The sequence below is a fragment of the Lynx canadensis genome, chromosome E2 (assembly GCF_007474595.2).
Source record: "Lynx canadensis isolate LIC74 chromosome E2, mLynCan4.pri.v2, whole genome shotgun sequence".
Classification (NCBI taxonomy): domain Eukaryota; kingdom Metazoa; phylum Chordata; class Mammalia; order Carnivora; family Felidae; genus Lynx; species Lynx canadensis.
In genome coordinates this window covers 50,246,735-50,274,632 of record NC_044317.1, presented here as the reverse complement: position 1 = coordinate 50,274,632, position 27,898 = coordinate 50,246,735, and the positions used below count along the sequence as shown (strand labels likewise).

The window sequence follows — 27,898 nt, the reverse complement described above, 5'->3', positions numbered from 1 at the left end:
CACTCACCTGAGCGCCTCGGTCTGAGCGCGCACGGCCCGCGCGTCCTCCGCCCGCCCGCTCACCAGCCCGCCCGGCCCTCGACTCATGTCCCGCCGCAAGGCCGGCTGCATGCCCCGCCGAGTAGACCCCGCGCCCGCAGCCAACACAGACGACGAGATGGAGATGCCGGACCTCGTCATCGAAATGAAGCCGGAGCCAGACGTGCGGCCCCTACAGGCCCCGGGGCTGGGGCCCTTCTCCCCGAAGGAAGTGCCCACGCCGGGGCGGTTCGAGGGCGAACCCCGCCGTTCCTCCGGCCCCGTGCCCGTCGGGAGCCCTCTCCACGCCCTCGGCGCGCGGAACCAGTGGGCACTGTGGACGCCGCTGATCCTCAACCCTCGCGGTGAGCGCCCCCTGCCCCTGCCCCGCCTCCCTCCCCCTTCACTCGGGTGGGACGCCCTCCTCCGGACACCGGGCACCGACCCCCGACCCCCCGGCCTTATTTCCCTTGCTGGGTCCTGGCCTCCAGCCCCCTTTCTGACCTTCGGGGTTTCCCTCTCCCTCGGAACCCCCAGCCCCCATCCGGGCCCCACCCGACGCTTACCACCCGCTTCCTCCCAGCAGACCGCCAGCCCTGGACCGACAAACACCCAGATCTGTTGACCTGCGGCCGCTGCCTGCAGACCTTTCCTTTGGAAGCCATCACTGCTTTCATGGACCACAAGAAGCTGGACTGTCAGCTTTTCAGAGGCCCCAGCCCCGGCCAGGGCTCAGGTGAGTCAAGCCGGGATGCAGTCCCCCTCTCAAGTTCAAGGGCCTGGCTTCCTGTGGGAGAAGGGGCTGAACTGGACAGGCGGGGCAGTGAGCACTACTTCCCCTTTCTCGCTCCCCATCGGGTGCAGCCTAGGCGTGGCCAGGGCCTGCCCTGTCCCAGGGCTGGGACTAGTGGCGGGGGTGGGGGGGGGGGGTGCGGGCAGGGGCTGGGCATGAAGGAGGGCCGCCCACAGGGTGTGGCCAGCCCCTGAAGACTGGTCTGGGGATTTGCCACACACACACCCCCAATCTGGTTTCACTTCTCCTTCCCCTTGGCCAGAAATAACTGGCCAGGTGGCTGGACCAGTGTGGCAGTAGGGGGACCTCTGGGGAGGGCAGCGGCCTGGGGGAGGGGAGGCTGAGGCCAGCTGGAAGTGCGCATTACCACCCCCTCCCACCCCATTATTAGTGCCGATTGAGGTGCCGGTGCATTTGCTCAGAGCCAAGGAAGGGGCTTCTGGCTTCCCTCTCTGATGGAATCTCCCAGCCCTGCCCGCTGGGAAGCCCCTGGTTTGGGCCAGGTCCTCGGTGTCTGGACACCTGGGTTCCTTCTCTTAGAAGGGAACGAAAGCCCTTGACGTGATACTAGACTCGCGGGAAGCTTTTGGTCATCACAGGCTGTGGGGGGCATCTAAACCTACAAATTTTCATCCCCTGGCCATTGTGCTCCTAGGACTTTTGAGAAATAGAATTATATTCAGGCCTGGGCCGGGGGGGGGGGGGGGGGGGGGGGGGCGGGGAGGGGCTGTGACTGGATCAGCCCGAGAGAGTGGAAGCCTGCAGGGTGGCCTGGTGGCCCAGGGAGGGGCTATGATGGAATCACTGGAACACTCCCAGGTGCTGGGACTTGGCGGAGCGTGGGCACTCCCGCCATGTGGGTGTAGTGCAGTTCATGTTTACTGAGGGTTTACATGGACCAAGACTTTCAGTTCTCCGTTCAACGTCACAACGCCCCTCGAAGGTTAGAATCCCCGTGTTCTAACAAATGAGAAAACAGGGCCTGAGAGGAGCGTTTCTTGCCCGAGGTCACACAGCTAGGGAGCCTAAAAACTAGTTGGTGGACACGAGAGGCTGGCACTCTCCGGCCCCCATCTGTGCTCCTGACCTGGTGTTGCGTCAGGAAAGCCACCCCGCCCAAGACTGTCTAGGACTTGAAGACTAAGGTACTGATAGTACCTGGAGGGTCTAGAGAAAACACCCCATTTGGAGGGCTCTTAATTTGGGGTCCACGCAGAGGGAGAGGGAACCTCACTCACTACCCCTCCCAACTTCTGGGTGGCTGCTTCCCTCCTCGGCCCCCTCTTCTGCAAGGCAGGGAATAGAAGACCATGCATGGAACCCATGAACTTGGGGCCTGGCACAGAACCCCGCTCAGTGATCAAAAGCTGTATTAAGTGGACAATCTTCTTTGAAAATCTGTCTCCCGCTCCCCAGGGTTCTGGGTTGAAACCCCAACTCCACCCTTCTAAGCTCGTGAGCTTGGGGAAAGGTCTTTGCCTATTCTCCCTTCCCGACTCCCTCCTATCAAACAGCCCTCCCCACCCCATCCCTCACCCCGCTTTAACTTCTGGTGAAGACTTGCAAACACAGAAAATCCTCAGGTATGCACCATCCACCCCGCAGGTTTTCCTTACTTGCCTGCCCGCCCGCTTCTGAGCATCAGCTTCTGGAGGACGGGGGTCTCGCCTGCCTTCCTTACTGGGCCTTCTCAGCCCCCGGAGTGGAGCCTTTCCCGCAGAAGGTGTCCGCCTGGCAGGCGTGAGTCGCAACTGTCGCTTTTCCCCATCTAACACCGGGCCCTTCTCGTTGCAGAACGCCAGGACCCCAAGGCCCTGGGCTGCTTCCGCTGCGGGAGACAGTTCTCAGGGGCCTGGAAACTGCTGCGCCATGCCCAGTGGGACCACGGACTGTCCATCTACCAGACGGAACCCGAGGCCCCGGAGGCCCCGCTGCTGGGCCTGGCAGAGGTGGCCGCCGCCGTGTCGGCAGTGGTGGAGCCGGAAGCTGAGGCCAAGGGCCCCCGGGTGAGCATCCCCCCGCGGCGGAGCCCCACCTGCCCCGTGTGCGCGAAGACCCTCAGCTCCTTCAGTAATCTCAAAGTGCACATGCGCTCGCACACAGGCGAGCGGCCCTATGCCTGTGACCAGTGTCCCTACACCTGTACCCAGAGTAGCAAGCTCAACCGCCACAAGAAGACCCACCGGCAGCCACGGCCTCAGAGCCCCTTCAAGGCCAAGGCCAGTCCAGAACAGGCCTCTGCCACTGCCCCTCCCGAGCCAGCGGCCCACGCCGCGGCCCCGGCCAGCACCCTCCTGCGCAGCAGTGGCGAGAGCGCCGGAGCGGCCGCCACGGCGGGGGTCCAGGAACCCGGGGCTCCTGGTGGTGGGGCGCAGGTGGGCCCCGGCGGGGCCAGTTGGGAAGCTACCACCAAGGAACAGAGAACTGAACCTGCGAAGGGCCCAGCGTCCCCCAAGAAGCTGCCAAAGCCGGCGGTCAAGAGCCGCGGGCCCGGGGGCAGCTGTGAGTTCTGTGGAAAGCACTTCACCAACAGCAGCAACCTGACGGTGCACCGGCGCTCACACACGGGCGAGCGGCCCTACACCTGCGAGCTCTGTCCCTACGCCTGTGCCCAGAGCAGCAAGCTCAACCGCCACCGCCGCATGCACGGCCTGGGGCCGGGCAGCACCCGCTTCGAATGTCCCCACTGCTGTGTGCCCTTCGGCCTGCGCGCCACCCTGGACAAACACCTGCGGCAGAAGCACCCCGAGGTGGCCGGGGACGCCTGAGGCGCGGGAACGCCCTCTCTGCGGTCCCTGGTACCACCGTTACCGTGCTTGTCGACCTTGGCCTTGGCTCTGCTGCGAGTAAACCTCCCGCCTAGAACACACACGTTTGGACTCTGGCTTCCTTGGGGTGTCGGAGGTGGGGCGGGAGGCTTCCCCCTTTAGGGTGGACGGCTGGACAGACCGGTTTGCAGTGAGGGGGTGAGGGGAAAGGCCAGCCCCCAGTGCCCCAGGCACAGCAAGACTGGCACAGAAAGCCGTGCTCCCGGTTCCCAGTGTGGGCGAGGCCAGGGCAGGGGCCGAGACGAGGGTGGGGAGAAGCCCGGACCTGTCACCAGAGGCCCCCGGGCAAAGTCCTGGCCCGTCCTCCACATGCCCGGTCCAGGCCCTTCCCCACAGATCCCCACTGATCGTGCCCCTGCCCTCACGGACTGCAGCAGAAGCACTTCTGATGAACAAGGAGCCGCCACCTAGACACCCGGGTGTGGGCAGGACTTGCCACGTGGGCTCCTAGCGTTGGCTCCTGTCCCCAGACCCAACCAGCTTCCTCCCCAGCTATCCCTGGTGGCTGGACACTGACCACACAGATGACACCGAGGCCAGGTAAAGGGAATTAAATAGCGAGTGATTTTATTTCATTAGAGATAAAACCAGCAGCATCACAGCCTGAGCCCTCACCCCACCCCCCAGTCCCCCACACTTCTGCCTAATGTCGGTAATGGGGACTTCGAGATCGCGACCTTGAGCGCCTGGAGAGAGAAAGGAGGGACCCCGTGAGGGCTGGGTGAAGCAGCCACACTGCATGCACACGCACCCGTGACCAGGAGCGAGCTGCGGAGGGAGGGAGGGACGCTAACGGGACCAGGCCAGCCTCCACACGCAGAGGGGTACAGAGAGGGAATGGAGAATCGAGGCAGGGACGTCATGTTCCAGGGAGCGGGGCTGGCTTGCTTACCTTCGGGAAGAGCTGTATTCCCGACCTGGAAAGAAAAGAGAACAAAGCACACACACGCCCAGGGACGGGGCTCCAGGGCTGGACTTCAACGCGGCATCCAGCGGCGGCCGTGGGGATACTTACTGTAACGGGGGGAGGGTGAGCGGCTCTGCCGGCTGTACTGACGTTCCCATTCTTCTCTCTCCTTCTCTCTGCGTTCCCGCTCCCTGCAGAGAAAGGGAGGCGACCCAGGGGAAGGCATGAGCACGCGGAGAGAATGCTGAACTTGAGGGCGGGCTGGGTTGCCTGCCCGGGGCAGGTGCTTCCAACATCCCAGTCCAAGGGCAGGGTAAACCCAAGGGCAGGTACTGCTGCCGTCCTTGATTGGAAATGAGAACACTGAGCTCAGAGGGAACAGGCTGGGCAGAGCCAGGACTGGAATGTCAGTCGGCCTGGCTTTGAAAGGCCTGCTGAACAAACACACAGAACTGGCAAGTTTGGCCACTTCCTGTCAGTTTAGGTGGTCTCAAAACACAGGGACTCACACACTACGTGCTTTACCAGCCTTTGTCATAAAGTCGGGGACTGGGCCCCTTCTACTCGCCTGGCCCTGATCTCAGTGAATCCAGCCAACAAGCCCGTAAGGAGGGACAACCGTTCCATCCTCATTTAGCAGACGAGCAAACGGAGGCCCAGACAGGAAAAAGGCCCACAGCTGGGGGCGGCAGAGGCAGGATCAGAACTGGCCACAACGCTGAGTCCCTGGGCACTCTACTTCCCCACCTGACAAGCAGGCAGCGTCCTCAGAGGCACACATGATGGGCTCGCAAAAAGCAAACCACAGTGACAAACACGACGAGCAGACTTCTGACATGCTAGGGACTGCGCTGGAAGCCCCACGGAAGGATCCCCCGGAGAGGAAGTGGAGAGTCCCCGCTCAAAGGTGAAGTTGCTTGTCTGAGGACCCACATCAAGTACGAGTGGAACCAGAAAGAAACATGGCCCTGCCACCGACGGACTCTCCTCCTCGCCAACACTGAGCACTTAGATCTCTGGTTCTGCACACTGGCCCCGAGCGAGCAGGCCTACGGTTTCCGAGCACTAATCCCTGAGCTACCCTGTGAGGTCGTCACCGAGATCTGTCCTGGCTGCAGAGTATGAAATGAGGTTTTAAGTGAAATAAGATAAATAAAAATAATTAAAAAAAAAAAAAAAAAAAAGGAGTGGACGCCTGGGTGGCTCAGTTAAGCACTGGACTTCAGCTCAGCTCATGATCTTGTGGTTCAGGCTCTGAGCTGTCAGCACAGCCTGCCTCAGATTCTGGGTCTCCCTTGCTTTCCGCCCCTCCCCCGCTTGTGTTTTCTCTCCTCCCCCCACCTTCTCAAAAATAAATGAAAAAAAAATGAAAAAACATCTGAAGTGAGGAAAGAGCTGGCAACCACCCCTGGGGCCACACGGTCACAGAGAGGCAGAGCTGGAACTAGACTTCACGTCTGTCTGACCCAGGCCCCGAGCCTGTCCACTTTGCAGTGAGGAGTTGAGGAACAGAAGGGGAGAAGAGGAAGCCACCACGGGGTTGGCTTACTAAGCACCACTTCTGTGTTCCAGGGGGCTGAGCACACAGCAGGGAGCCAGCACCGAACCTGTCCTCGTCTCACTTTGAGGGACATCAACTAGTAAGCGAGATAACAGAACAGCACGTGCCAAGTGGGGGTCAGTACTCTGAAGAAAACACAGCAGCCTTGGGGGATGGAGCATTTTGGGGTGCTACTCTAGATAGGACAGTCAGGGAGCCCCCCTCCGGGAACCTCCCCACAAATGAAGCCAGGCAAAGGAACAGCAGAGGCTCCGTGCTCCAGGGCCGGCAGAGCCAGGAGGAGACACAGCAGGTGCGGCACAAAAGCTGAGGACGGAGGGAGGACACTGAGGGCCAGGCGGGCACTTTGCCTTCCACCCCTAGGGCTGGAGCAGACAACAGGGCTCTAGCTAGGGACCAGGCGGTTGAGAACGCTGGGCAGCCCACGAGCGGGTGGCTGTGACCTAGAGGCAGGAGTGCGACGGTCTTACTTCATGCGGATCTTGCGGGCCATGGCTCGAAGCTCGTCTTCCCGCTCCTGTGGCAGAGATGGCTGTGAGGGCGGGCCCGGCTGGCACCCCCTGTCCCGCCCCCACTCCTCAGTCTCACTCCTACCTGGCGCTCATGCTCCTGCTGTATCATCTTCTCCTGCGCTGCCTTCTTATCCGCCTTGACTGTAGTGAAAGAGGGACACGATAGCTGAGGGGTGCCCTCAAGAGCCCCCCCTTTCCCGATGCCACAGCTGAGCCCAGAGAGGCCCACCAGACGGCCAAGGCCCTTAGCGTGGTGGCAGAACGGCATGCACGCTGATGCCCGCCCGTGCGGGGAAGGGCAGGGCCTCCCCCACAGGACGCTGGAAAGGGGCCGGGGAGACCGGGTGCGCGTGGTGGGACATACACTGCCTGTTCAGTGCTTTCTGCATCCTCAGCTTCAGCTTCTCCTGTGGCGTCAGCTTGGGCTGGGGAAGGGGGAGAAGAGGCGGGAGAGGGGGTGGGTGTCCGGAGCTCCAACAACCTACCTCATCCAAGAGCCTGGGTCTTGCGGGGGCGCGTGGGGAGGAGGGACAGGCCGCAGATGCCCGCCACAAGGGCCTGGGAAGCCTGGGGACGGCTGGAGCCCCGCTGGACAGCGAGGAGGGGAGGGGGACGCAGATCTCACGGGGCAGAGCATTCCCAGCTCCCTTCAACCCCAGGGCTGGATCTCCCGACCCCCCCCCGGGCCCCCCCTGCAGGCCCACCGGGCCCAGCTCTCGGGCACTGCTGCTGGCGGGAATTAGACGGGCGAGTTCCAAATTCTTACTGACTTTGGCAGCTCCTGTCTCTTTACCAGCGGCAGGTTCGGTCCTGGGAGGAGGAAAGGACGGTTGCCACCTCTGACCCCAGGCAACCTCGGGACCGTCTGAGGGCAGTGGGCCTCGGACGCCCCCGAGGAGACACTGTGCCTCTCGGCTCTCTCGAGACAGGGGCCGTGTCCCCTAAACCCTCATCCGAGGTAGGGCTGGGACTCCTCGGACGCCCCTCAGATCTACCCTCCCAGGTTGGGGCCACGTGCCCCTCAGACCTCCCGAGGCAGGACCAAGCCCTCTTCAGAAAGAGAACGGTGGGGCTCAGCCACCTCGCCTGAGGCTGACGACTGTCTTCCCCCAGCCCCACTGCCCCCGCTTACTTTTTCAGCTTCTCGCCCACAGCAGGGGACGCCGCCGGCCTGGTCAGCTTCTCCCTTGGGGGCGATGGCGAGTGGCTCTGGCTGCGGCTGCGGCTGCGGCTCTGGCTGCGGCTGCGGCTCTGGCTGGGGCTGCGGCTCCGAGTCAGGCTGCGACTGCGGGACGGGCTGAGGGACCAGCTGCTGCGGCTGCGGCTGCTGCTGCGGTGCCGGGGGCCCCGGCCGCCCCGCCTGTACCGGTCCCCGGAGCGGGAGCGGCTCCTAGGGGCACGGGGGGTGGCCAGAGAGGGGCCGTGAGGAGCCACGGAGCCCCCCCCCCCACCCAGCGCACCCCCACCTGGGCTCCAAGTCGACAGCCATCCCACTAGGCCCTATGGTAGGTCCAGGTGCCATCACCCACTCCTCTCCAGCTGCCTTCTCCTCGGCTGCCCCCTGGCCTTGCTCGGTGTCTACACAGAGACCACCCTCCAGATACGACCACCCTGAAATGGCTCCTCGCTTCTCGCTCATGAGACACCTTCTCACCCGCTTCCCTGGGAGGTGACCTCTGTGAGGGTAGGACGTGGCTGGCCGGCTCCCCCCTTTACTCACCGTGCCCAGCTCTGGGCGCCCAGGGGCTGTGACCCCACCTACACCCTCAGCACCTCCTTACCTGCGTGCCCACTCTCCCCACCAATCCAGAGCACAGATCCCACGAGACCCACTCTGGGGACAACATGTAGCCCCATCCCTCCTCTGCTCAGGACCCTGGGGGCTCCTCGGCGATGGCTCACCCTCAGACTGGCATTCAAGATGTGGCCAGGCCCCCTTCCTCCAACCCCAGCCTTTCTCCCGTGGTCACCCTGGGTCAGGCTACAGAGAACCATCCGGAAGCCAAATCCACACTACACACTGATTCTGTCAGGAAGGAGCTGTCGGAGTTTTCACAAAACTCAAACTCGTTGACAACACTGAGGAAACGAACTACCCTTTAAAAATCCAGACTCTCAACTTCTCTCGAGAAACCACAAGACAGAACAACACCGGACCTGCTGCTGCACAACCAACAACCCGACTCGACGGGACGCGTGCGCCCCAGTCCGCCGGGGCCCACCTGGCCCCTTTATTTCAGACACCAGCCCCTGTAGGCGGCTGACGTGGAGATGCACGCCACAGGACAGGTGACAGTGCTGACGGAAGAAGCACTCCCCCAACGCCAGGGCCCCAAAGGAGCAGTCCCCTGCGTTACCTGTCACACCTTCCCGCCGACTCAGCGAGAGCAACACTCTCCTAATTTTACGGATGAGAAAAACGAAGCCCTGAAAGTGTACCAGCAGGGCCAGGATTTAAAGCCAGGCAGACGCTCCACAGCCCATACTCCCGCAGGCTGAGCCATGCTGCCTTCACACAGGCAGCCCTGATCCCACCGGGTCAGAGCCCAGGAAGGACATTCCAGTCCCCAGATGCTTCACTTCCTGCCTCAGCAGCAGCACCTCTCTGCCCAGAGTACCCCAGGCCTAAAGGTCAGCCAGGTCCCCAGCGCAAACCAAAGGGCACCCTGGAGTGTCCACGTACCACTCCAGACACAATCCCCCCAACCGGAACTGGCCTGGGGACTCCCCAGGAGAGGAGCAGCTCAGTCTCCTGTCCCCACTGCATCCCCGAGGATGTGGCTGTGCTCCAGCCCACGTCACCACACACGGAGAACAGACGGCACATGCCTCCCTCTGCAAACCGAGTGCTTCCCCACAAAACAGCAGTGGCCTGGTCCCCTAGAGCCTGGTCTCGCTGACATCGGGCCATGCCCACCCCCCGGTCCCGCGCCCACCCCCCCCAATCCCCCCCTCCAACCCCCCCCCCACACACACACACACGCCAGCCTCACACACCTGCTTCTGCGCCGGGGCCCGTAACCACCACGCCGGGCGGGTGAACGGGAGTACCGGTGTCCGTCTCGGGAGCCCCCACCTGAGTGCCGCCGGCCACGGCTACGGGACCGAGAATAGCGCCGCGAGCGGGACCGGGAGCGGGACCAGGACCGGGAGCGGGAGCGTGCGTGGCGGCCAGAACGGTAGTAGCCCCCGCCACGGCGGGAGCGGGAGCTGGAGCGGGAACTGGAGCGGGAGCTGGAGGTCCTCGAGGCAGAAGAAGAGGAGGAGGAGGAGGAGGAGGAGCGGCGGCTGCAGGCGGGGCACGGAGGGCCGGTCAGCATGGGCCTGGGCCGTGGCCCCCCACTGCCCTGGGTCCCCCCCACGGTGGCCGGGGGCGTAGGACGGGCAGCGTGAGCGTTACCGACCGGGCGCTGGCATTACGTCCCGGTGCGGGGCCGCCGGGCTGGGGGGGCGCGGGGGGCTTCCCTGTGGTGGCCCCTGATGCGGCTGCTGCAGCCGCTGCTGCGGCTGCCTCCTCATCGCTGCCCCCAAAACTGGTGATGAACGTGATCTTCTCCTCACGGCCTGGGGTCGGGGAGCGGGAGCGGGAGCGGGACTCGGAGCTGGACTCTGAGGGTGACCTACAGGGCAGGGAGGAGGGGGCTCAATTGCCAGGCTCCCCGGGAGCCCCCTGGCTAAGTAAACACGGCACAGAGCCACAGATGAGGACGGTGAGAAGCTCAGATGAGAAACTCAGCTTTGTAAGGGTCTGACTCCCAACCACGGAGCCTCCTCAAAGTAAGTAAGAGAGTGAGTGACAGAAAAATGTATCGATCTCATGGAACTATCAAAAGGCAGTGAACAGATCCAGAAAGATCTCCTCAACGTAGCTTTCAAACAAGTTCTGAAACGTTAAGTGTGGTTGAATTCCATCATCACAAAGGAAAACTACCTACATCCCTAACAGCTCCTCTGTACCAAGCGCTTGCCTGTGCCACACCTTGTACTGAAAGGCACACGCCTCACCTTACCTATTCTTCCATGAGGCCAGAGAGGCAGGTCCCTCCCTCTGCATCCTGAAAAGCGTACGGGGGTCAGACTGATGTCCGTCCAACCTCAAGGCCCCTGCCCCAACTACTCCCACATCCTGAAGACACACATGGGCAAGGCCAGGCCCTTCTGGGCCATATTTCTCACTGGTTATTTCTGGCAGTTTAGATCAAAGAGACTTCTGATTTCTACGTCGGGGCTTTCTATCATGCTTGGTGATTTTTAACACACAACCACGTTGTGTTTAAATCAGAAGATCAAAGAAGGTTCACGTTTAAAGGAAAAAAAAAACTGGGAAAGCAGAGTAACATTCTGAAAAACAGAAAAATGATTCAGACCCACAGGTGACACCAGGTGCCAGTCTGAGGTCTCAGAGCAGCCTACAGGGTGGCCCCGCCCCTCCTCCCCAGCCCTGCCCTTCCTTGGGCCCTGGAAACTCACCGCTTATAGGGGTCGTAGGTGGGGCTGTCTCGGCGGGCGTAGCTGTGGAGAGAACGGGGCGGGACAAGCAGGGACTGGGCATCTGAGTGGGCACGGAATTGCACCCATTCCCCCAACCAAGGCACTCAAGGCCAGGTACTGGGTCCGTGGAGGAGGCGGCTGCGGCCAGGTTCCAAGCCCTACCTTGATCCCTCTGCCCGCCTCGCCTCAGATCTGTCCAAAGCCTGAACCTCGGCCACACACCACAAACAGTGAATGTCCTGGGCCCCTCCTGACCCTGAACAACAAGGACTTCAGCGGCCTCAATCCTGCTTGGGCTCTGACCCTAGACTGAAGTGTCCCTCCTGCCACTCCCAAGTCCTTGGTTCTGCTAACTGGGTCCTGGCTTGTTAATGACAACAATAAAACTAGAAAAGCTACCTCAACTGCTTCACAACTCTGCCATGGGTAATGTAATCATTCACACCTCAGAGCTGAAGAAACTGAGGTCCAGAGATAGAGAGTCACTTGCCCAGCATCACACAGCTCCTAAATGAAGGAGCTGGGATTCACAGCTAGGCCCTAAGACCCTGAGCGCATGCTTTCATGCACTACACTGACGACCTCTAGGGGAGAATGGGGACAGCAAGAATCCATGCAGCTTGTTGAGGAACGCTTTCCAGACCCCACACCAAGCCCTGTGAACCCACAAGAGGCTGTTTAACCCTCACAGCTCCCCTCAAGGACCCTCCCCGACCAGAGGAGACACAGCAAAAAGCGGCATGGGTTTGCCCGCGGCCTCCAGGGCTAAGAAGCTGCAGCAGGCTCATCTCGAGGCCGCTGGACTAGGTGGGCTCTCCACACCCCACCTCTGCCTCACCCAAAGCCGCCCCAGGCCTCAAAGTGGGCACTGGCTCGCCCCCAATCCTGGGAGATGACAATGCCTCTTTTCCAAAGGAGGAAACCGAAGATAGAGAGAAGTCACTTGCCCCAAATCTGACAAGGACACAGCCCAGGAGGAGAACCAGGCAGGACTTCAGGGACAGGCCTGTTCCCCGTGACTCTGCCCTCAGCTACTCCACACCACCTCCCCACAGGTGTCTGGGATGCCTGGCAAGAGTCCCAAGTCCAGCAGGGTACGGGGAGTGGCTGGCAGGGCAGGGCGTCCACACGCCCCTCAGCCACTCCTATTCTGAATCCTTCCCATTTACTGCCTCACCGGGAGGACTCTGTCCACAAACGAAAGCGTGCCCCCAAAGAGTCTCCTTGAGCCCCAGCCCCTCCCCCGGAGCCCAGAAAGAATGAGGCTGGCAGGGCACAGGGGAGAACCCGACCTACCTGGGTGGGCTGATCTTGCGGCCCCTTAGTCGCTTTTCCCGGAACTCCCTCCGCTGGCGCCGGGAGCGACGGCCCTGGAGTAGGATGGGCACCTGGCCGGTGAGGGCTATGCCCTCCCTGACGCACACCCTGCCCCCACCCGACCCGGCCCTCACCGAATACATGGCCTTCTCTTCCTCAAGAGCCTTGGCATGTTTGATCGCCTCCGCCTCCTCCTTGTCCTTCCGGAGCATCCTGTGGAAGGAGAGGACGGTGACAATGGAGGAGTGGGCAGGCCACAAGCAGGGCTGTCGCAGGAAGCGAGGGATCCCGTGCCATCCTGGAGTCTCTCACTCGTTCAGCACTATTATTGAGCACCTACTGCGTGCAAACGCTATTTTACACATTGGTGATTCAGCATTAAAAACAAACAAAAATCCTCGCCCTCACAGGCTTACGTTCTGGGGACGAGACGGACAATGACCGAGGTATTAGGTTAGATGGTGACAACCTTGACTGTAGAAGGGGGAAGAAAGTGCCAGGGAACTGGTAGAATCTGCTACGGCTTTCGACAGGGAGGTCACAGAAGCCACGCAGAGAAAGGGAGGGCTAAGCAGCAGCCTCGGGGAGTAAGCCACACAGAAGCCAGCAGAGCCAACAGCACGGTGGCCTAAAGTTGGTCGGAGGGTGGCTCGGGGGTAAGGAGGCCACGGAGGCTGGGGGCAGGGTGTGGGAAGAGGGGCAGAGGACCAGACAGGTAAGACTTCGTGGCCATGGTGGGGACTGGCTGCCTGAGTGACAGGGTGGTCATGGAGGGTTCTGGGCAGAGGGTGCTGTGTTCAGACAGGATTATTCAGATTCGGACTCAATCCTCTGTTAGCTGGGACTGTTCTATGTGATCTGCACAGGGTGGGACTCAGGGAAGAGGCTCCATTCGGCAAGTGCAAGTAAGTGAATCCAGTGAATGAAGCCTCTCCACCAGAGGGTGCTGTCCACCAGGCCCAGGAGCCCCGTGAGCTTTTAGGGGTCAGATGGCCAAAGTCACGTGGAGTTGGGCGCAGCCTCAGTTTCTGCACAGGCAAGGCCCGGTCGTGAGTATCCATCCCACAAGCTCAGGAGTCCGTGTGTGTGAAGCCCCCGGCACGGGGCCAGGCACACTAGTGCTCACGAATAAAGTGGCCGCTGGTAGCAGGGGTAATGACAAATGCCAGGTCCGGAGTGGGGAGAACCAGCCAGCAGGCCTCACCTGACAAAGTCACCGTCGGCCATGCCATAGGTCGTGGCCTGTTTGTTGAGATCTGCCACCTGCTCCTGGTTCAGTTCGTCCACGTCCACCTCCACGTCTGCACCAAGAGAAAGGCCGTCAGGGACCAAAGCCGAGTGAGAGGACCGGGGAGAAGGGGCAGTGCCCCAGGAGGCGGGGGCACGAGGGGACGCCCACCAGACTGCAGGCCTCTGCAGGGAGGGAACGAGTCAGCTCATCTCAGCATCCCCAAGCCGGCACGGGGCTTGGCCAGAGGCGAGCACAACGAAGGGCAAGGGGCGGGGGAGAGGCAACGCAACGGATGAGGGTCCAAACGTAGAGTACCGGGATGGACGAGCAAGACGAGTGGAGGCAGCGATGCAGGATACGTGAAGGGGGACAGGGGTGGGTAAAGATCTAAGTGGGCAGGAGGCAGGGGGTGGAGGTCATGGGTTTTCAGGAGCTGGATGCACCATGACTAAGTGGAAGGTAGGATGGACCCCTTACATGTGTGTGATAAGCAGCGGCTGGCTGAGGAGGGGAAACGGGTAGCTGGCTGGAGCCACGGATATTTGGGTAGGGGGTGAACAGCAGTGCTGGGGGGTGGGGGGCGGCAAGGGATGACTCTGGAACTGAATGAACACTTGTTTTCCAGAGGGGAGAGAAAAACAGGGAGACAGGCTGACCAAGTAGAAGAGAACGGAGACAGAGCCTAGGTGGGGACAGTATCGTAAGAGCAGGGTCCTAGAAATGAGACGACACGTACAGAGAGGGAGGCCGGCAAAGAGGAGCACATGAGTGAGACAGGGAGGACGGCAGAGGCTGGAGCGCCCCAGAGTGGGGGCGGGAGAGACAGGGCTCGTAAGTGCAGGGCGCCCCACAGAGGGTGAGGAACGAGACACGAAAACGATGCCCAGGGACTGCGGGGTGGGGGAGGGCAGAGAGGGGACCCCACCGATGTCGGGGATGACCTCATCTTCGTCCGAGTTGCTCTCCTCCTCAGCTGGCGACTCCTCCTCCTCTGGCTTCTCCGCCACCTTCTCCACCTCGGCCACGGTGCTGTCCTCGTAGGTGTAGCCAATGGAAGCCTTCTTCTCCGCCAGCCTGGGACCGGGGGAGCCCGTGAGCCAGGAAGGCCAAGGGCAGGGCGCAGCCCAGAGCCAAGCCTCGAGGGCACACTGACTCCCTGCACTCTGACCTCTCAAGGGTGCCCTTGCCTCCAGGCCCTCACACGTGCTCTCCCTCAGCCTAGGACCCTCTGCGCCTGCCTCCCACAACCCCTCCGTCTTCCCCCAGACTCCAGTTCCAACACACCAGGAAGTCCTCCCCCAGGCAGGGTCGAGCACCATCCTCAGCTCCTCAGCCCCACCCACATTGGATCATTACTGTCGGGGGACAGATCTGTCTCCCCACCAGCAGTCTGAGCCCGAGACGGCAGGACCCAGTTATCCTGGGTAACAATATGCCCCAGCTTTGCCAGAGCAGAGGAGGGGCCTCATGCATGTCTGTCGCTGAATGAAAGTAGTCAACATTCCCTGCCGCCCTTCTAGTGCCAGCCTTCTCCTGGAAGTAGGCTCCTGGGTAAAGATCAGTCATCAAAAAGCTTCCATTACATCTGCGGAAACTGCAGATGGAGGGAAGCAGCAAGCGCTCAGGATCACAAAGGGGAAGATTCAGCAGCAGGAGGGGAGGAGTCGGGCCCAGGACCGCCGCAGACAAGCGGGCTGAGCGCTGCCCTGGAGGGCACGAGGCTGCCCAGGCAGAGGAAACGAAGAGAGCAGCGACACGGCCAGCTGAGGACCTCCCCGAGCCAGCAGCAGCTCCAGGCAAGGCCCCGCCCTTCCTCTCGAGGGGACACGGCTTGAGAAGGCCCCGTCCACAGTGACACTGGCTGCTGCTGAGCACCCGCTTACTGAAGGACACGCACGGGACAGGCCGTCCATAAGCTCCATCGCCCGCAAACAGAGGGGACCCCTGTTAGCCTGTCACATAGGGGAGCACGCCAAAGCTCGGAGAGGGAGTCCTCACGCTCAGGACTCAAACCCGGGCCGGGTCAACCAACGGCACCTCCCACCGCGCTGCAAGCTGGAAACTCAAGGCAGGGGTTTCTGAGCAAATCCTTGCTTCTGGCCACCACTTCCTCCTCTAAATTCCTACTAAGTGGGCGCCCACCGTGTGCCAAGCACTGGCCCCGACTCTGGGGACACTGACGTGGAAAAGCTGGAGGAGGCTGTGCTGGTGGGGCTCCCAGTCCTCCTGCCTCCCCCGACACCCAACTCACTTCTTCTTCTCATCCTCACTGGGTCTCTGGAGGCCTCCATACAACTCGTCAATGTAGATCTGGTACAGGCACTGCTCCTCGGAGACTGCAGCAAGGCAGAGTGGACGGGGTCACCGGGAATTCAGGAAGCAGGGGACACACGTGTGTGCAGCGGCGGGTAGGAGGGTGGGTACAACCCAAGCACAGCCAGGGACAGAGTTACCGATTTGCGGATCATCATAAACCGTGTGGTGAGGACACACAACTGCAGGTGGCCTTGCCATGGTAAAGGGACCTAACTGCTCTTTGCCTCGTTTCCTCTGCTGTAGGAGTGAGCTGAGCACCTGGTACCCGGGCCACGTGACTGATCCCCGGAAGGGAGGCCTCGGGTTGGGTCCTTCAGAACCACAGGCTTATCCTGAGCGCTGGATGTCACCTGGACTCCACGGGCTACTCTGCCAGGTGGCTCACCGTGGCTCAAGTTTAAATTATGTGTTTAGAGCCATCTGGGCTCTCACTTACCCACAACACCTAACTGGGGAGCTCAGCATTGTATCAGAGACTTCCCTGATGCTCCCTGCGATGAAACACATGCTCCCGACTGGGCGTGGGGCCCTGGGCGAGCCCCCTTCCCCTGGGCGTCAGCTCTACTACCCAAAAAGTCAGGTGGATGGGCCGGGCGAGCCTGGAAGTGGCGCAGCACTGTCCCTTGCTCCAGTGACCACTCTGGTTCCCACCCATGGCGAGAAAGGGCCCTGTTGGCCTATCTCATGCAGGTGCCTCGCTCTCCCTACTCCAGCCACATAGGCCTTCGCCCTGTCCCCACAGAGTACCTACCTCCACCCCCCCTACAGGACTCTCCTTGCCAGAGAGCTCCTCTCCATCCCTCCCTGACCCTAGCCTCGGTCAAGGACCTCAGAGAATGGCCCACTGTGTGCTAGAACGCCACCTGAGTTTGCAATCACCACCCACTCTGGTGACTATGTGGCTGTTGCCCTCTCCCTAAGGAGACCCCCTGGCCCCAGAGGAGCATGTGATGTACCTCAGGTGCTCAGGAATTGTGGCAATGAACGAGTGAGGAGTCAGAACAAAAGGAAACTCTGACTCCATCACCAACAACCTTTGTGACCTCTGGTGAAAGCAAAAAGGGATGATAAATCTCCCGGACTCTAACACCTCATCAGTTGCTAGAATTTTGGTAATCTTTGATTTTAGAGATGCTGAAATGTCTACCTTAGAAACAAACAAACAAAAAAAAATAAGGGCATACCAAACCCACGGCAGTGGCTGACTGTACCAGGCTCGGTGCTGGGCCTTCACGCATCCCTCCCCAAACTTTTACACCCACCCTGGGGGACAAAAACCAACATCACCACCCTTCTCTGGGTGGGGGACAGCAAGGCCCGCCAGGCTGAGGGACTTGCATGTGGGCCTGTCCTCTCTTTAAAACTCAACAGGGAAGCCCCGGAAGGGGAAGTCTCAAAGCCCGTCTCAGGGGGTGAGCTAAAGCTCAGAGTTGTCCACCAGGAGGCAGCAGTGGTTAAGGGTAGGGTAAGAATCCCAGCTCCTTAGTGTTCCCACCAACTCCTGAGCCTCAACATACTTGTCTGTAAAATGGGTACCACCCCTAGGTGATTGTGCAGATGTAATCAGATATAATGAGATAATACAGATAAAAAACTCAGGGTCTGAATATCCCTGGGCAAGCCCAGAGTGGGAAGAAATCTGAGCCTCCATTTTCTCATTTGTGAAAACAGCAGTGGTGACGGCTCAGAGAACAATACCAGACATATACAAATGTATACAAATGCTGGGCAGGTTGTTAAACTCTAATATTTCTAAACAATCCCTAAAACACGTTTCCTCTTTAAAAGTGACATTCCGACCCAAACAAGCAAGGTGAACATCACACAGGGAAACAATGTGTTCTTGCTATTTTCCCCAATTTTTCAGGAAAAAAGACCACAGAGGCAGAGGGTATGGGATGTGGAAGTGACCTCAACAGGACCACCTCACCCAGCAGATATCATTGTACTGGGTCCAGAGACGGAGGCCCAGGAGGGAGAGAGCTGGGAGCAAACCCCAGGTCCCTTAGGAGAAACCACTGGGGTAAAACCGGTGTTTCCATCTGCATGGACCCCCAACCCACTCCCCGCACCCCAGCTCACTCACTGCCAGCAAAGTCGTTCTGCACCAGGCCTCGGTAGCGCTCGTAGTTACATTTCCGCTCGTCCGACTCCTGTTCTGGGGAGCTTTGGAGGAGGTCAAGATGTTGAGATGAGAGGGGGAGGGCAGGCCCCACCCCAAGCCAGCAGGAATTGGATGAGGAGCTAGGCTTGGGCTGGGAGGCTCCCCACCAGCACACCTACTCCTTCCCAGGAAGGTGATGGGCAGGCAAGGGTTTGGGGAAGAAGAGGCAGCAAGGGTCAGACTCCCTGTCTGGCAAGCCTTAGGGAAGCTGCTTACATGGTGGTGAGCAGCGGGGGGGTGTAGTCGGGGATGTAGTCAAGGTGGGCACGGACATCAAAGCGGTCAATCATGTTGTTGGTGTCTCCCTGCCAGGGCATCCTGAAAATGGGGAGCAGGGGAGCAAGGAGTTTAGGGGAACAAGGACTTTAGGGTCTCCAGTGCCCATGTCAATTCCCTGTCACCTCAAACTTGGGAGCCTGACCCTCAGCTCCTGTGATCTTCCAGGCCATGGACCCCACCATCACCCCCCCACTTCTCACTCATTTCCCCGAATCCACATTCAGGCTCCTGGCCTGGTTAGGGCCTGAATAGGGCCCTGAGGAAACAAGGGCCCTAATTCGCAGAACCAAACGAGAGAGAAACTTGAGCCAGGTCCCAGGGGCCGCTTTCTAAGCCCCCGGTCACCTTGAAACATCCCCTGTGGCAAGCCACTTCCCATTTCATCTGGGCCCCTGGCACCGGCCTCACCCATTCCCCTCCAAGTACCCCAACCACCTCTGTACCCCAGGGCCTCCGTCCCAACCCCTGCTGGCTCTCCTCAGCCAGTGACGGTCACCTTCTCGTGTAAGGCAAGCGTTCCTTGCCTGAGTCCCCAAAGGTCTATTCATACCCTCGGTCTCTTCTGACCTCCAGCCCTCAGACACAGACACGACCCTGCCCTTCAAGCTCAGTCTTACATGTTAACGGGGCTCTCGGCGGCCAGGGCGACGGCAGAATCCAGGTGCACCTTGCAAGCTCGGCCGTGCACTTGCAGGAACTGGGCTGGGTCCTTCTTCTGCAGGGGTAGACGGGATGGAGGTCACCACCCCACTGAGCTCCAAGCCCTGCCAGCACTCTGCAACCAAGCTTAGCAGTAGGCTCACTTCTGATGTCAAGTGGGCCGTACTTCAGAGGGAAACTAAGCTGCACGGGGGTGGCAGGACTAACGGGAGCCACCTAACCTCCAGGGACAGGGGGCCTTGTGATGGTGGAAAAAGGCTCTGAGCTCTGGTCCAACTTTCTGTACAGCAAGTACCAAGACCTCCTGCCCCTAAAATGTTATCTCTCGAGCATTCACACCCACCCCACCCCCCACTCATTCAGAGCCAGGTGTGAGCACTGTGGCTTGGACTGGACTCTAAGACACACCAGGACCACGTGAGCTCATGAAAAGATCAGTGTCACGACTCATCACAGAAATATCAGAACCACGAGACACTGCTTCACATTCGCTAGGAAAGCTAAAACGGAAAAGACAGATATTGACAATACTGACAAGAATATGGAGAAATTAAGTTCTTGAAAAGTTAAACTACTGCCCTAAGACGCAGCAATTCCACTCCCGAGGATACACTGCAAAAACTAAAAATAGATATTCAAATACTTGTACACAAATATTCAGGCAGCACGATTCACAACAGTCCCAAGATGGAAACAATCAAATATCCATCAACAGATGATCGATAAACAAAACGTGGTCTATTTAGACAATGGAAAATTACCAATATAAATGAAGAAGTGACATGTGCTACAACATGGATGAACCTTGAAAGTATAACGTTAAGTGAACGAAGTCAGTCACAAAAAGCACGTGTTGTATGACTCCATTTATGTGAAATGTCCAGAAGAGGTGAATCCACAGAGACAGGAAGTAGATTAGCAGCTACCCAGCAGTGGGAAGTTGGGGGTACTGACTGCTAATGGGTATGGGATTCTTTTGGGGTCACGAAAATTTTCTAAAATTAGAATGCGGTGATGGATATACACGCCTGTGAATACACTGGAAACCGCTGAGCTGCATGGTATGTGAATTCTACCTCAATAAAGCTGTTAAAAAGGTACCAACAGGGGCGCCTGGGTGGCGCAGTCGGTTAAGCGTCCGACTTCAGCCAGGTCACGATCTCGCGGTCCGTGAGTTCGAGCCCCGTGTCGGGCTCTGGGCTGATGGCTCGGAGCCTGGAGCCTGTTTCCGATTCTGTGTCTCCCTCTCTCTCTGCCCCTCCCCCGTTCATGCTGTCTCTCTCTGTCCCAAAAATAAATAAACGTTGAAAAAAAAAAAAATTAAAAAAGGTACCAACAGAGAGGAGAATGTCCCCTGAGTCTATGCCCCTCAGGCTTGAGCCACTGTGTGGGGGGTCACGACTCCAAGTCACCATGAGGGTGTGAGGAAAGGATACAACCTAGCACCGGAGCTCCCACTACCCAGCTTCCCGAGTGTCAGATCTGGCTGGGCTCCTGCCGTGTGCCACATCACAGAACCCACAGGAGCCACAAGAAGGGCTGCTGGGCTATCCACTGAATGCCAGCAACACTCCTGGCAGCGCCTCCCCAGAGTCCAACCCTCTCTCATCACACCCTGGTCCAGCCAGTATCTCCTCTCCCCAGACCCCTGGGCAGCCTCCTCCCGGGCTCCCTGCTGACGGCCCCCTTGCCCTCCGCAGTCCATTTCCCACACAGGGCCTGGGGGTTCTGCTAAGGCCTATCAGGCCATATCCCTCTCCGACCTCTCTCCCCTGGCTCCGCTCCGGGGCACGCTGGCCTCCACGCCATTCCTTGACCACTTCGCCCGCGTTCTGCTCCGGACCTCTATGCTCACTCTTCCCTCAGCCTGCAGAGGCTCTAGGAGGTGGTTGCCCCCTCGCTTATTTCTGACCTCCTTCTAGAAGCCTTCCTCATCAACTCTAAGTAGTTCCCCGCACAAGCCCGTATTTACTCTTGCTCTCCTGAACTCCACTGTTTTGTTATTTTAGAGAAAGCACGCACAGGGGAGAGGAGCAAAGGGAGACAGAATCTTATGCAGGCTCCACGCTCAGTGCAGGGCCCAACACAGGGCCAACGCTGGGATCACGACCTGAGCTGAAATCAAGAGGCAGACACTCAACTGACAGCCACCCAGGTGCCCCAACTCCACCTGTTTTCTTCACAACACCTGCTACCGCTTGGTCTTGCACCTTCCATTCATTTATCACTTGTCTCCCACTCTAGAACTTAACTCCCACGAGGCAGGGATCTCTGCGTCGTATCCCCAGTGCCGGGAGCAGGGCCTGCCCCACAGCAGGTGCTCGGGAACACTGACAGAACGGAAGAGAGTGAATCCTGGCGGATCAGGAGACCGAGCCCCTTGTTTTTCCCTCAGCCCTGTGAGGCCCCTGGCCAAGACCCCCTCAGCCCCCCTGAGTCTGCTCCTGGCCAAATGCCTGGGGCCCACAGCCATCGAGGGACACTGTTTACAACGGGACTCTGACTGGAAGGGGGAAGCCACTGGCTGCGCCTGCACCAAAGGAAGGAAAAAGCATCAGGCTGGGAGTGAAAATCTAAGTCCGGGGCCTGGCTCTGCTAGGAGATTCTAGGAAAGTCAATAAACTGTCCTAAAAGCCAGGCATTGAACTAAGCATTTTATGCGTATTTTCTCAAACTTCTCAGCTGTGGGACAAAGGTTAGTAGTGCTCCAGATGAGTAAACTGAGGCTCAGAGGGGTGAGGCCCACTGGCTTGAAATCATGCCAGTAACAAACAGAACTAGGATTTGAACCCAAATGGGTCTGCCCCCAAATCCACTCTTTTTTCAAAAGTAATTTTTTTTTCTAGTAAAAAGCACAGAATACAAAATCTACCACATCAAGTACTTTCAAGCGTAGAGTACGTTAGCATTAAGTCACAGGCACCTTGCTGTGCGACTGATCCCTAGAATTTCTTCGTCTTGCAAAACTGAAAGTCTATACCCACTGAGTGACTCCCCTTTTCTCCTCCCCCAAAACCCTCGGGAACCACTTTTCTGTTTCCAGTTTCCTCTTTTAAGGGTATTTATTTTGAGAGTGGGGGAGAGGGAGAGAGAAAGAATCCCGAGAGAATTCCGCACTGACAGCATGGAGCCCGATGCAAGGCTCGATCCCACGACCCTGGGGTCATGACTTGACCCGAAATCAAGAGTCGGAGGCTCAACAGGCTGAGCTACCGAGAGGCCCCTCGGTTTCCTGTTTCTAAGGGCCTGACTACTTTCAGATACCTCATATACGTGGAATCTTGCATCACTTTCTGTGACTGGCTTATTTCACTAGGCATCAGGTCTTCACGGTTCCTCTGTGTTGCAGCATGTGACAGGATACCTTTTTTAATTTTTTTCCCTTTTTAAGGCTCAACAATACTCCACCCTATGGACCCACCACATTTCCTTCATCCCTTCATCAGCAGACGGGCCTTTAGGTCGCTTCCCCATCTTGGCTATTGTAATACTGCAAGGAACATGGGGTGTACAAATACCTCTTCGAAATCCAAGACCCATTCTTTCAAGTTTTAATTCAATTAATTCCTACACCCAACGTGAGGCTTAAACTCTTGACCTCAGATCAAGAGTCGCATGCTCTTCCAACTGAGCCAGCCAGGCGCCCCCCCAAAAATCTATTCTTAACCACTGGATTATTCTGCCTCCAGCATCAGATGAAGTCAGAGCAGTTCGTGGACTCTCATTCATTCACTGAACTGATAAGCAGGCACCCACTATGTGCCAGGCCCTGTGCTAGGGCCATGGCAATGACTGAGACAGCCCCGGCCCTACCCCTCACAGCTCATAGTCCAGTGTCGGGGATAGACCTGTCCCACACAGTGATGACCTAGAGTGGGCAGCAGGGGGATGGGGGAGCCCAGGGGAATGCTTGACTTGGCCTGGGCAGCGGCTGGCAGGGATTGGGGGCTGAGGGGGTGGTCAGCCTGGGGCTTTCTGGAGGAGATGCCTGAACTGAGCACTGTTTATTTCCCATTTTCTTATCACCAGAGAATTCTGTTTCTCATCCAAACCACTGATTACAGAAGAGACCTGACCAGGACGCGAGCAATGACAGAACCAAGGTCGGGGAGGGAGAGAAAGTAGGCACCGAGGACAAATCAAGAGCAGAGAAACCAGCCTTGTGTGGACACACCCATTCAGCCGGCCACAAACTACCAAGGCTTCTTCAACACTTGCCCCACAGCCTCCTCTCGGCCCAAGAATAAGATGAGAGACCCGTGTGAGCGGCCCCATCCCCTCCCCAAAGCAGCCACCAGCCACTGCCCACAGCGTGACAGCTCAGCTCTGAATGCTGATCACGTTCACGTATGGGGACAATGGAGGCTTGTACAGGCCCACACCATAAAGCACTCCACAGACACTGTCCTTGTTCTTGAATTTCTACCCTGTCACCCAGCGAGAGAGGCTGATGATCACTACTGTCCCGAGAGGGAAAATAAAGCTCAGGCAGCTCCCCTGCTAAAAGAGCCTGGAATCCCGGGCCTTGAGAACGACCCAACTCCAGCCTTCTTTCCTCCACACCATGCCAATTCCAGCTCTACCTGGTGATAAGAACTTCAGTGACAAGAGCTAGCATTCACTGAGCAAGTAAGTCACCCTGGGCAAGCCTGCGCTGAGGTCTGTGTGCCCAATCTCAATGAACAGCCCTGTGAGGGAGGTGCTCACCCCCCACCATTTGTGGCAGACCATTAACTGGCAGCCAACATCTACTCCCTCTCCTTTAATAGTAACAGGCTCCTAACACATCTGGCACAAGGCCATCCAGAATAAAGCCTATGCCTCTAAGCCTTCCTTGCACCTGTACACGACCACGGGGCCACTAGTGCAAGTGTTGTGTGCAAACATCTAGAAACTTTCTTAAAAATTGGCATAAGCGCTTTTGGCTCTTTTCCCTCCCTCCTCATCCCTGCTGGATGGAATGCAGACATGATGGCTAGTGCCTAAGCAGCCCTCTTAGACCTGGAAACAACACTGGTAAGAGAATCCATGTGCAGGTGGATTCTATAGGACATACAGGACAACTATATGGTCCTTAAGCAGAACTGGCTATTTCTGGGCTTTTGGGGGAAAAAGAAAGAAACGTCTATGTTGTTTAAACCACTAATGTTTTAGGATACATCATTTCAAATGCAAAAAAGGAAACTAGCTCAGGGAGACAGTTACTTGCCCAAGGTCATGCAGTATGTAAGTGGAAGAGCTGGAATTTGAACCCAGACCTCGAGGACTCAAACTCAAAGGCCTTAACCATTTTAATACTTCGCCTCCAGGCTGTGTCACCTTGGACTAGTCGCTTTACCTTTCAGAACCTGTATTTCTGCAGTAAAAGCCCAAGTGAGGTGCTAAGAGAGGTCAAGGTTCAGAGTCTGGTTAGAATGCCAGCTCTGCCCTCTTGCTAAAGGACTGTTGACCATGACTGTCTGAGCCTCAGTTCACTCATCTATGAAATGGAGATAAGAATAAGAACCACCCCCTAGACTACAGAGAAGATCTGATGAAGCGTAAATGCATGTCAAGCACTTAGCCCAGCGGTTTAACACACAAGTGCTCAAGAGACTAGCCGTTCTTATCAGCATCACCTTAACACAGGCATCAATACCAACCTCCCAGGCCGGCTCAAAGGGCTAGAAAGAATGTACCAATGTAGTAGGCACTGGGTCTGGTACCCCATGAGCTCTTATTATAGCTCAGGACAGCTATTTACTCCTAAGCATTACATCCCTGGCCCACACTGGGGCCTCAACTATGGCCAGCACAGACCCAGGCCCTGCCCTCATGGTCATGTTGTAATCTTTTCGACACCGCCAGAGAGGGGCTCTCCCTTCCGCCCAGTTCCTTCCTGGGTGACAGGAGGCAAGTGAGGAGCTCTCAGAGAATCCCTTCCTACAATAATAGCACTTCTATCTCATGGATGACTACGGGGACGCGTCTAAAGCTCTTCTCACAGAGCCTGGTGTCTGAGAAGGAGCAATTAAAATGGTAACTACTAGTATTAGTATTTTTACTCATCTATTCTTTCAAGCCATATTTGTTGGCCCCAAGCTTAGGATGCAAAGATGACCTGAATACAACCAGTCCCCAGTCTTACAGAGCTAGGTACGTGTGTTGTTATGTGTGTGCCAGGGGGCGCCCGGGTGGCTCAGTTGTTCAGAGTCTGACTTCGGCTCAGATTATGATCTCGTGGTTCGTGGGTTCAAGCCCCGCGTCGGGCTCTGTGCTGACAGCTCAGAGCCTGCAGCCTGCTTTGGATTCTGTGCCTCCCTCTCTCTCTCTGCTTCTCCTCTGCTCACGCTCTGTCTCCCTCTCTCTCTCGAATATCAATAAACATCAGATTAAAAAAAAAGAAATCCCTAAGGGGAAGAACAAGGGTTATAATGGCATTCATGGGGACACTTGCTGGAGTATGGGGGATGAGGGAAGACTTCCTTGGAAGTGAGATCTGACGGACGAGCAGCAGTTAGCCGTGCATGGGAAGAGCTCATGCAAAGGCCCGTGGCTCCTTAATCCTGAGAAACAAACGGATACTCTTTATACATCTTCTGTGATAGAGAAATATCACCCTAGATAACAAGGATGGCCAGATGGCTTGAGCAAAGGAACGAGGCAGAAAGCAGGGTGGCACGAGTTTAAAGGGGCAAGGGGGGAGTAGGTGGCAAAAAGCCAGACCACGTGAGGCTTGAAGGCTGTGTTGAGGAGCCTGGCCTTTCTCTCAAGAGCACTAGGGAGCCATGGAGGAGTTCAGAGCAAGTGAAGGACAGGGTCAGCCTTGTGCTTTAGAAAGACCTCTCTAGCCCTGCTGAAGAGGATGGATTGGAGCGGGGCAAGAATGAAGGCCAGGAGACCAGGTAGGGCGCTAAAGCAGTATCGCAGTTGTGAACAGGAACATCTGTATTAATACCGTCTCACAGGAGAATTGAACCTACTACACAAGTGCCATTTCAAGCTGGGCGCGGGGGGAGGGGGGATCTCAAGGGCAAGTAGGAGTTAAACAGGCGAGGGGAGACATTACAGGCACAATGCCCTGTGGTGACAGAGATGGAAATAAGCCCAGTGGAGCAACTCAAGGATGAAGCTGAGAGGCTGGCTGATAGAGGTCAGACCATAAGGGCCTTTCAGGTCACAGGATGGGAGTGTGGTCTCTCCAAAAGCAACCGAAGCATCAAACAGGAGACGAGAGCGGTCAGAGTCTGCTTAATGAATACTGACGGCGCTCCTACGGGGTGCCGAGCCAAACCTCAAGAAGGGCTGAGCTTTTCTGGGCGCTGCGAATGCAGCAGGAAGACAGCATCCGGGAGGTGGCCGGTCTTCTACCTGGCCTGCTTTGAATGTTACAGAGACCTTCCTCCTTCCTGCTCACGCCAGCTCGGTACTGAGCCCGCACCGAACAACGCAGCATGCCATAGCCGAGAGGACGCCTCTGGTTTTTACCGACTACGCCCGGGAAATGACTATCCATCCTCTTGAGGAAACTGGGCCCTTGTTGTGGCATATTTTCAAGCCCAGACCTCGCCAGGGTGGCCAGGGCCTCGCCCTCCAGGGGAGCCCCCACCCCAGAATGAGGCCAGTTACTCACAATCTTTTCATAGTACTCCCGCCGCCGCTCTGCCCTCTTCTTGTAGTCAACCATCATGCCTCGAAGCTTGCGCTCATGCTTCCGAGCCTCGTGCCACATCGTGGTGAGGCCGAGCGTGGGGCCTCAACCTGGGGGGATGAGAGGGGAGCGTCAGATGCGCTGTAAAAGACCGTAGGGGCAGAAGAACCAAAGTCGCCCAACGAGTTGGTGACAGAACCGGATCCTAAACACCCGCTGCTGCAGGGAGGGGAAGGGAGGCTGCAGGACCGCGCGCCAGATGCTGAGGCGCATCCCTGGCAACTCTGAGCCAATACCCTGGGCGTTCTGGAAACCCCCCAGGCGATTGTGGAGTGAGCCTCCCCGGGGAAGAAGTGTCGTGAGTTCAGGGCGCTAGAATCAAGGATGAAAGGTTTTGGAATGCTGGGAGCGAGCCTTTGATGTAAGGTCTGGAGGCAGAGCCCAAACAGCTGGGGCTGTAGCTCCAGGGAGGCAGAAGGGCGGAAATGGGGTTACCCGTGGCGGCGGGGCACGGCATGAATGCAGGTGAAGACAAGACAAGACTTCATGGGAACAGAGTAGTTGTAAGGGGACGTGGGGCGGGGAGGGGGGTCGGGACGGAGGGCAGGTGAAGGGCGTGGACGAAAGACGACAACGCTCGGGGGCGGAGGGGGAACATGGTGGGGTGCTGTAAATAAAAACCAGAGTGGGGCTGAGGTCTACAGAAGGAATCTGAGTGGCGGGGGCGGGGGGGGGGGGGGTGAAAATCCGAAGAGAGACCGACGGAGGCGGAGCGGGCAGACGGGAGGGGGTGGGCTGAGCTGAGGGGCAAGGCTTGCAGACAGGGGCGGAGCCCCAGGGTTTGGACTGGGCTCGAGGACCGGGTCGGGGCCTTAGGGTTCGGGATAAGGTTTTTGACAAAGGGGCGGGGCCTGTGGCAAGCGGCGGGGTCCGACGCGGCGAGTTCTGGCCCGCCGCGGGGGCAGGGGCGCGGCCTGAGGCGCGGCAGGCCTGAGGGGGTGCGGGGCCGGCGGCCCTCGGGGCTGGGGCTGAGCAGAGGCTCACGGCACCCCGGGGAAGGGCCGAGACGAGGGCGGAGCTGGGCTGACGCCCGCCCGAAAGCCAGGAGGTCGGGGCCCGCTGCCTGCACTCACCGGCTCGTCGCCGCCTCCCACCGCTGCGCTCGCGCGCGGCCCGCACCGGAAGCGGAAG

General features: G+C 58.3%; 3 protein-coding genes across 9 annotated transcripts in view; 1 reads left to right on the top strand and 2 right to left on the bottom strand.

Annotated features, from left to right (window-relative positions):
• GEMIN7 (gem nuclear organelle associated protein 7) overlaps positions 1–733 on the bottom strand; it is a 12,210-nt gene extending 11,477 nt beyond the window's left edge. The window contains exon 1 of the mRNA XM_030298610.1: positions 645–733. The gene's annotated coding sequence lies outside the window, so the exon portion shown is untranslated. The remainder of the gene's footprint in view (positions 1–644) is intronic.
• On the top strand, positions 19–5,730 carry ZNF296 (zinc finger protein 296). Its single transcript, XM_030298608.1, has 3 exons — positions 19–383; positions 605–754; positions 2,606–5,730. The coding sequence occupies exons 1-3, from the start codon at positions 86–88 to the stop codon at positions 3,577–3,579; spliced, it is 1,422 nt and encodes a 473-aa protein (XP_030154468.1). The 5' UTR covers positions 19–85; the 3' UTR covers positions 3,580–5,730.
• On the bottom strand, positions 4,181–27,898 carry LOC115502820 (CLK4 associating serine/arginine rich protein). Of its 7 annotated transcripts, XM_030298598.1 has the most exons (21): positions 27,841–27,898; positions 26,690–26,817; positions 19,035–19,132; positions 18,355–18,456; positions 18,061–18,140; positions 15,910–15,994; positions 14,584–14,732; positions 13,632–13,728; positions 12,562–12,640; positions 12,407–12,480; positions 11,090–11,131; positions 10,024–10,239; positions 9,617–9,907; positions 7,752–8,009; positions 7,390–7,429; positions 6,984–7,044; positions 6,702–6,760; positions 6,578–6,624; positions 4,655–4,737; positions 4,532–4,556; positions 4,190–4,325 (listed from the first exon to the last, which is right to left on the bottom strand). In XM_030298598.1, exons 2-21 carry the CDS (start codon positions 26,786–26,788, stop codon positions 4,283–4,285), a joined length of 2,028 nt encoding a protein of 675 aa, XP_030154458.1. In that variant the 5' UTR covers positions 26,789–26,817; positions 27,841–27,898; the 3' UTR covers positions 4,190–4,282. The 7 variants fall into 7 exon arrangements, with proteins under 7 accessions (XP_030154453.1, XP_030154455.1, XP_030154452.1 ...); XM_030298593.1 differs by having other exon boundaries at positions 4,181–4,325; positions 4,655–4,889; positions 6,984–7,429; XM_030298595.1 differs by having other exon boundaries at positions 4,181–4,556; positions 4,655–4,889.

What these genes read in the sequence shown, in the direction of transcription:
- ZNF296 (XM_030298608.1), top strand. Translation starts at nt 86, where the DNA reads ATGTCCCGCCGCAAGGCCGGCTGCATGCCCCGCCGAGTAGACCCCGCG. An exon ending in GCTGATCCTCAACCCTCGCG is followed by an intron (nt 384 to 604) that starts GTGAGCGCCCCC and finishes TCCTCCCAGCAG; the next exon opens with ACCGCCAGCCCTGGACCGAC. An exon ending in CAGCCCCGGCCAGGGCTCAG is followed by an intron (nt 755 to 2,605) that starts GTGAGTCAAGCC and finishes TTCTCGTTGCAG; the next exon opens with AACGCCAGGACCCCAAGGCC.
- LOC115502820 (XM_030298592.1), bottom strand. Translation starts at nt 26,788, where the DNA reads ATGTGGCACGAGGCTCGGAAGCATGAGCGCAAGCTTCGAGGCATGATG. An exon ending in GCCGAGAGCCCCGTTAACAT is followed by an intron (nt 18,457 to 19,034) that starts GTAAGACTGAGC and finishes CCCCATTTTCAG; the next exon opens with GATGCCCTGGCAGGGAGACA. An exon ending in GAAAGCACTGAACAGGCAGT is followed by an intron (nt 6,761 to 6,983) that starts GTATGTCCCACC and finishes CTTTCACTACAG; the next exon opens with TCAAGGCGGATAAGAAGGCA.